The sequence below is a fragment of the Streptopelia decaocto genome (assembly GCF_964273445.1).
Source record: "Streptopelia decaocto genome assembly, chromosome: 7".
NCBI classification, from domain to species: domain Eukaryota; kingdom Metazoa; phylum Chordata; class Aves; order Columbiformes; family Columbidae; genus Streptopelia; species Streptopelia decaocto.
The window spans coordinates 68,202,697-68,210,941 of record NC_138661.1 but is presented as its reverse complement, the minus strand read 5'-3'; the positions used below and the strand labels follow the sequence as shown (position 1 = coordinate 68,210,941).

Sequence of the window (8,245 nt, the reverse complement as noted above, 5' to 3'; positions counted from 1 at the left end):
TGAAGCTGTGGGTCTGTGCCCGGAGCAGCTGCCCCGTGCCGGGCTGTGGAGCTGCTGTCCGAACACCCACCCTGGGGGCTGCGTTGACTCCTGAAGCTTCTTGAGGAGCTGTGGAGCCACGAGGCTTTGGGAACACCTGTTTAAACAACCCACAGAAAGACATTGGTCTCTTTGGAGAAATGTTTTATTGGTGTTGCCCATGCAGCAGGACGGACACATGGACCCCAACGATCCAGCATCGCAACTGCTGCTCTTGAGATGACGCAGCCCGAGCCCGAAATGGGCACTAGGCCTTTCTAGGGCTGTTCTGGGAACAATGTGTTGTGCTCCAACGGGACTTTGGGGACTGAAAGTCTGATGCTGCTGCTAAGCCCTCTTGGGAGACAAAGTGGCCGTGCTGCTGCCGGACGGGGTTCTCACAGGAACCGTGGAGCTCCCATGCAGGTTTTGGGGATGGGATGGTGCCATCAGTGCTGGGCTGCACACTTTGGGGGTGACATGGTGTGATTAGTACTGGGCTGCACACTTTGGGGATGGGATGGGATGGTGCCATCAGTGCTGGGCTGCACGTTTTGGGGGTGGGATGGTGCCATCAGTGCTGGGCTGCACGTTTTGGGGGTGGGATGGTGCCATCAGTGCTGGGCTGCACACTTTGGGGGTGGGATGGTGTGATTAGTACTGGGCTGCACACTTTGGGGGTAGGATGGTGCCATCAGTGCTGGGCTGCACGTTTTGGGGGTGGGATGGTGCCATCAGTGCTGGGCTGCACGTTTTGGGGGTGGGATGGTGCCATCAGTGCTGGGCTGCACACTTTGGGGGTGGGATGGTGCCATCAGTGCTGGGCTGCACGTTTTGGGGGTGGGATGGTGCGATTGGTGCTGGGCAGGGAGGGGGATGCCCTGTCCTGCCCAGTTCCACACCAGCCTCTCCGGGCAGCCCGAGGGAACAGGCAGCCCAAGCTGTTCTTTGAGTTCCCTCCAATGGTGATTAAAATGTAAAAAGCTGGTATTTGCCATGAAAGCAGAGACAGAGCCATCTGGTTTTTGGCATTTCCTCTGGCCTGGGTCTACCTTCCTCCCCAGGTCCTGCCAAACAGCAGGGAGGGCAAGTCCCCACGGGGTCAGCTGTGGCCTGTACCACCTGGACTCCAGGCAGAAAGCAGAATTGAGGGGAAGCGATGCGCTGCGGGCCGGCCCCAGCAGGGTCTGCTCCGGGAGGAAGGCCCGACTCCTCCTCGCTATTCCTTGTGCAGGCACCAGACCAGGGTCTGCCCCACGCCCGTCATGCTGACCACGCGGTACCCGCGGCTCTCCAGCTTGTCCAGCACGATGCGCGGCGCGTCGTTCACGTAGTACTCCCAGCTGCAACGGGAGAGCGGGCGCCGTGAGGGGGCGGCAGGGACGGGAGCTTCCCCGGGGAAGTGACTCAGCCCGGCCACCCAACCAAGTGACCGCGTTTGGCACGTGGTGACGCAACCTTGTGCTGAGCCAGGTGGGGACGGGCAGGCCTGTCCGGAGCGGGTCACGGGAAACTGAGTCACAGAACGTCAGGGGCTGGAAAGGACCTCGAAAGATCATCCAGCCCAATCTGGGCAGGAGCACCCAGATCAGGCAAATGGAGATGCGGTTTGGGGAGCAGGTGTCCAAAGGCTGAAACCACAGCAATGGGGGTTCCCATCATTCCCAGCAGGGAATTCAGGGGAAAAGCAGATAATGTCTGCAGAGAAAAGTGATTTGGATGTTTCTAAGGAATTAAAAAACTATGTTTTACCTACATCAGAGCCTGCCTGTAAGTTTTGGGTGCTTTTGAGAGCCTGTGCCTGAAAGGTGGGGACTGCAGAAAGCTGCTGCCTTCAGCCAGGGCTTCAGCCTTTGGGAAAACAGAAGCCATCAGCCCAAAGAGCCGCCAGGAAGGCAGAGCGGAGGCTCCTCTGCCCGCGCCGGAGCCGCCGCACGGGGATGCCCAGGGCCCGACCCGGCCGCTCCGGCCAGCGCCTTCCCCGCGTTTCTGCTGGTCCGGAGCAGGAGCTGTGGGACCCGGCGGCTCCTGCGCTCGCTCGGGGCTGTGGGGCCGCTGCCCTGTAAGGAAACCGGACGGGGTGTTGGAGCAGCGCAGTGTGGATGCAGAACGGGCTGGGCCAGGTGGGGAGAGCAGAGCAAAATTGGGCATGTGGCAAATCCCAGCTCCGGCGCTGGCTGTTCTGGTCCCCGGCGCTGGCTGTTCTGGTCCCCGGCACTGGCTGTTCTGTTCCCCTGCACTGGCTGTTCCCCGGCGCTGGCTGTTTCCCTGGCACCGGCTGTTCCCCTGCACTGGCTGTTTCCCTGGCACCGGCTGTTCCCCAGCGCTGGCTGTTCCCCGGCGCTGGCTGTTCCCCGGCGCTGGCTGTTCCCCGGCTCTGGCTGTTCCCGGCACACTCTGCGGGCGCAGGGTTTGTTCCAGCAGCTGGAACGAGCGCTCCGATGACTCACGGTGCCAGATAAGCCGATAATGACGGGCTGCGGGATCGCTGGGGATCCAGTTTGGGCACCTTCACAAAGCCTCTTCTGATTTTCTTAGTAACAATAAAAAAAAGACCCAAAAGCGTTTCCAAAGTTGCTAAGATTGCAAAACATTAATGGGGTGGCGAGCGCTTTTGCAGCGTGAAATAACACCAAGATGTGAAAGCTTTTTTCCAGTTTCTCAAGACAGACTATGCTTTGCCATAATTATAGATGTGGTGTACAGATAATATGTATTATTATAAGTGTCTTTGAACTGAAAGCTTTCTCCAGGAGCCTTGCCGCATACCCTGCACATTCACAGGCTGGGCTTGGGAAATGTTCTTGCCATTATGCAGAGGAGGGAGCTGCGGCCGGGGCTGTTTGTTGTTTGTAGGAATCTGACAACCGGAGGTCTGAGTGGAAGCAGCAAAGCTGAGCTGCCCAGGGCTCTGAGCAGCTCCGTGGGGAGCGAAGGGAAACCTCGCGCACAGCGCGGGTCTGACGAGCTGCTTGATCTCTGTGCAATCGCTCTGCATGGCGATGCGGACGCAGGGAGCGTTTCCAAAGCCTTTCGCAGGGGACAGAACAGTCCCCCGAGGCTGGAGGGGACGCAGGCGCTGGCACAGCCCGAGTCCATGACCCCATGTCCCCGGTGTCCCCGGTGTCCCGCAGCCAGCGCCTGCTGGGAAGCAGGGACGGGCCGTCCCAGCAGCTGCTGCAGAGCTGCCGGGCAGGACGGGCGCTCCCTCGTTACAGGTAATTAAGTCCTTCATCCGCAGTGCCCCAGCACGTCCCTGCTGCCCAGGCTTTGCTTTCGGGCTCCCTCCAAGGGCTCGCTCCAGGTGTCGTGCCCAGGGCGCTCCGGGAAGGGCAGGATTGGGGGGCGAAGCCTCATGGTTGGGTGGGTGAAAGGAAGAGCAGAGGAGCTCTCGCCTCTCCCCGGGCGGGATTTCGGCAGGGCCGCGGGGCTGCCCCGCTGGCGCGGCCGAGCCGCCGGTGCCAGCGCCGCCTTCCAGCCCGTTCTGTCCCGCCCGCGCCCCACCCGCGGTTGCGCAAACGGGGCAGATGTGCAGCGGGGAGCGCGGGTGCAGCACCGGGAACGGGGCAGCAGGGAGCTCAGAACCCCTGGGGAGCGAGGAGAGGGCAACAGAGGTGCTGGAGGGAGTGGAGCATCTCCCGTGGGAGGAAAGGCTGAGGGAGCTGGGGCGCTGGAGCTGGACAAGAGGAGACTGAGGGCTGACTCATTAATGTTTACAGATATCTAAAGGGGGAGTGTCAGGAGGATGGAGCCAGGCTCTTCTCGGTGACAACCAATGACAGGACAAGGGGCAATGGGTGCAAACTGGAACACAGGAGGTTCCACTTAAATTTGAGAATAAACTTGTTCCCGGTGAGGGTGGCAGAGCCTGGCCCAGGCTGCCCAGGGGGGTTGTGGAGTCTCCTTCTGTGCAGACATTGCAACCCGCCTGGACACCTTCCTGTGTAACCTCATCTGGGTGTTCCTGCTCCATGGGGGGATTGCACGGGATGAGCTTTCCAGGGCCCTTCCAATCCCCGACATTCTGTGACTCTGTGATTCTGTGAAAGGGGGTGAATCCACCCGGGAGAACCCGTGGAAAGCTCAGGTCCCTCCTCCCAAACTGCAAAACACGGCACTTCTCTTCCTTCTTTAAATCCTTCCACCCCATGCAGGTTTCCAATGCCACAGGAGCTGGGGACTCAGACGTCGGTGTTTGCCCGTCAAGCTCAAGCACAAGTCAAACTGCCCCTCTGTGGTGTTTTGACTTGCATTTGAGGTTTTGCTTTGCTCTTCGGTTGCTTGTATCTTTTTCGCCAGAGGAAAACAAAAAGTGAGATATCAAGTGGGGAAAATTAGGAAAAAAGGTGGGCCATGTAAAGAACATGCTGGACTTAGTAATAAAACAGGAGGTTTGTGTGTCAGGATAAGGGCAGATGGAATTATGGAGAGCGATTTCAAGGCTCGCTGTGCCTGTTTCATTTCAGGCGGGGATGTGCCGGTGCCAGCAGCAGCATCCCCGGCGTGCGAGGAGAGGAGCGGGCGGCTCAGCTCTACAGCGGGTCAGAGCGGGGAAAAGGAAAGGACTACATAAAATAGCATGCAGCGTTTCCTTGGGTGAGAATCAACAGGCGGGGGCAAGAACACGCGTGTGCCTTTTCAGCATCAAACTAGTCCCGGGATTAACGTGCAGCTGGAAGGTGCCACGGTGGACACGAGCAGTGAAAATGTTCCCAGTTTGGGAGATCAGGACGGGGAAGAGCCCGACACGCCGCACAGGACTTACAAGTGGTTCCCCAGCATGTTCCTCTTGGTGGCCCCCAGGAAGCTCATCAGGGTGGGATCCGAGTGCTCGTCCCCCACCATGGTGGGTCCCGCCTCCTGTGGGGACGGCAGAGCGGTGAGCGACCTGCGCGCCCCCTCCCCACGCAGCACCAGTGACAGCTCTGCTGGGGTGGGCGTGATTGGGAGAGGAGGGACCTTGGTGGCTTTGCCGCTGGAGCACGGTGGCTTTGCTGCTGGAGGGCCACCTGCTGGCTGAGCTCCCGAGGGCTGCAGGACAGAGCTACACCTCCCAAACCTGCAAATCTGGGGCTTCCACCCTCAAATGAGCATCCCCGCTGGGCTGTCCTGGAGGAGGCAGCTCTGGGCACGGCCCCACTGCCCGGGAAGGGTGAGGAGATCGGGGTGACGCGGTGCCACACGGCGCCTTTTCAATCTCTTCTACACTATTTAAAAAGGTTTGCGAGTGAACACTGTTCATCCAAGGGTTGTTCCTCATCCCCTGCAGCAGTCATTGCGCGTTGCGGTGGGCTGTGCAAACACGCAGCACGCTCCGCTGCCGGAAAAGGCACACACCGAAGCAGAGGCAGATCCTTCCCTGCTCACGGCTCCAGCGCAGCCCCGGAGCCCCGGCGCTGCCAGGGCACGGCAGCAGTGTCCGTCAGTCCTGCGGGACCGGCGGTGCAGCAGCCGTGGCTCAGCGCCGGCCTTCAGCCTGGAAATGTTTGCTTTGCGCTGCTAAAGAGCAGAGTTCCCAAAGTCTGGGGGGGAACACGCTGACCCACGATAATCCAGCCCACACTGCTGCGTGCTCTTCCCTAAAGCGCTGCAGACCCCAGCGCTGCGGTGCTTTCTGTATCTTGGTCCATAACCACTTAATCAATGTGTTCAATGCCCAGCACCGCTGCCAACAGCTGCTCCGGTGCCACTGCAGCCCCCACGTCCCCACTCTCAATTCACCACTCGCTCAGGATGGGACATATGTGTCTCGGGGCATGTTCAACAGCAGCAGCAGCATCATTCACCCAACTCCTGCCCGCTCGTTGAAGGGCTTTTGTCACCGTTACCCCTTCCTACCGCAAACCCACTGGTCCCAGTCTGGCTTCCAGCCCTGGAGATCACGTTTGTGTTGGGAAGGGAAACCCCGGGGCTCAGACACGGTTATCGGCTCTCGCAGCCCCGGCGGGATGCGCCAGCAGACGGGGATCGGCAGCTCGTGGGATGCGGGTGCTGCCGGCGTTGGGCAGCAACGCTTCCTTTATGGCTTATATCAGAATTAGGGGCTGCACTCTGGGCCCGGGTCTCAGCCTGAGACCCCTGGGGCTCCTGCGCACCACCGTGCTGCTGGTCATGCCCTTCCCCGTGGCTGCAGCTGCGTTTTCCACCCCAAAACGGCTATTTTGAGGAAGGGGGAAAACCTACAGTGGGGACACATGGCCACAGATTCGTTTTTTTGGCATTCATGGGACCCTATGACAAGTTCCTCTGGTTCGCTCACTTGCTGTTGGAGAGGGCTGGGGGTTCAGGGGACAGGAGTGGGGGTTCACGCACCCCTGTGCTCTGCCCCCCGACACCCGCTGCCGGGCAGCACCGCAGGGGTGGGATGGGCGGGGGCAGGAGGTGACAGGGGGTTGTGCACCGCGGGGACCCCCCGCACGGGGCACAGCAGCCGGGACACAGTGTGGCCGCGCCCGGGGGGCCCCAAATCCCCGCGGCGTCACCCCGGAGCTCCGCACCCCCAGCCCGGGCAGCCGGGGCAGCGGGGCCGGTGACAGCGGGGCTGAGCGTGTCCCGATGGCCCCGCCCGCCGCCGTGTCCCCCTGTGTCCCCCATCCCGGCAGGTCCCGGGACTCACCATGCGGATCTGGGTGCTGATGAGCAGGTACGGCATCCTCCTCCTCCTCCTCCTCCTCCGCTCCGCTCGGTCCCGCCGCACCCGGGGCTGACCCGCGTCCCGCCCCCCGCGACACCGCCCCCGGCACCGGGGCCGCCCCCGAGGGACAGGGGACGTGGGGGGGTCACCCCGGTGGGAGGATCTGCCCCCCGGCAAGGGCGAGCGGGCAGGGGGTGATGGACAGGGGGACGTGGGACAGGGGGACGTGGGACAGGAGATGACGGACTGGGAGGCGATGGACAGAGAGGTGATGGATGGGGAAGTGATGGCTGGGGAGAGGATGGACAAGGAGATGATGGACAGGGAGACAGGAGGTGAAGAACTGGGAGATGATGGGCAGGGAGATGAAGAGTGAGAGACAGTGAAGCCAGTAATTCCCTGGGGTCCTTCCCAAACATGCCCCCAAAGCAAGAGGTTTGGCATAACCAGCATATTAGGAAAAAAGTCCCTTTTTCCAGGGGCTGTAGAGCTTTTATTTGGAAACATGGGGGGTTAAATCCCTTCAAAATTGGAGAAGCTCATTTCCTGAGACTGGGACAAACAGAGGTGCTTCCTCTGTAGGTGCTGATGGATAATTCCCCCCTCAACACCCACCCCAGCGGCTTGAAAACTATATAGAAAGCAAGTAACATTTCCATAAATAGCAAAAAATAAACTTGCACAGAAAACTCTCCATGCAGCTCACCAGAAACTCTTAACTAGCCATAATCAGTTCCTAACTTTGTGAATAACTTTGAGAAACAAAGGAGAGGAGGATGTTCCGGTGCCGCGGGGCCGGGGCTGTGTCACCGCGTGTCCCTCCTGCGGGACCTGGGCCCGTTTCTCTGCGCGGCCCCGAGTTACTGATTAACCCACAGGGAGCAAGGGAGAAAATAAACATTTCTGCTCGGAAGGATGATGAAACTGCTCTAACAAGCCAAACCTTGCTAACCACTATTATTGTTATTATTATTCTTGTTATCATGTTTGTTGTTATTAATGTTTGTTGGGTTTGATGTGATAAAAGAAAAACCCAACAGAGGTTGCTGGTATCACGTTCCTAAAATGTGCCCCAAGTATCCCGATATATTTATTTTGAGCTGTACGTGGGATACCTCACTCCCATCCGAGGGAGGGTCTTCCCAAAATCCTGCTGCCAGGACAGCCCCAGTGTTTATTCCTAACTCTGTTTTTCCAGTGTCAACCTGCGCTTGGCTTCTGGTGTGAGAAATGAACACATTGCTGCCTCTGTTGCCCAGTTAATGAAGAGGAAATTTCACCCTCTGCACGTTTCGCCTGCGTCGTGTTTGATTTCGACAGGAGCCCCAAGCCCCAGCGCCCCTTTGGACCTCGATCGGTGGCCGCACTGTGAGCGCGGTCCTGGTGACCGTCCCACCGGCCGAGAAAATGACACAGACACGGGATCCGGAGCCTTCGCTCTGCCCACACCCTGCAGAACGGTGAGGCAGGTTCTGCCCGGCGCCCGCTGCTCCGTCTGGCTCACAGATCACTCTTCTTGGCGGAAAAATAATTGAAAAGAGAGCAAAATGCAGACGGAGCCTGCAGACAGCCGTTCAATATTGAATTTCCTGA

At 59.5% G+C, this 8,245-nt stretch overlaps 1 protein-coding gene across 1 annotated transcript; it reads right to left on the bottom strand.

Moving 5' to 3' along the window:
* Positions 1-166: 166 nt before the first annotated feature.
* Positions 167-6,753, bottom strand: GCHFR (GTP cyclohydrolase I feedback regulator). The gene is made up of 3 exons (XM_082058505.1): positions 6,635-6,753; positions 4,784-4,878; positions 167-1,361 (listed from the first exon to the last, which is right to left on the bottom strand). The coding sequence occupies exons 1-3, from the start codon at positions 6,668-6,670 to the stop codon at positions 1,238-1,240; spliced, it is 255 nt and encodes an 84-aa protein (XP_081914631.1). The 5' UTR covers positions 6,671-6,753; the 3' UTR covers positions 167-1,237.
* Positions 6,754-8,245: the final 1,492 nt, after the last annotated feature.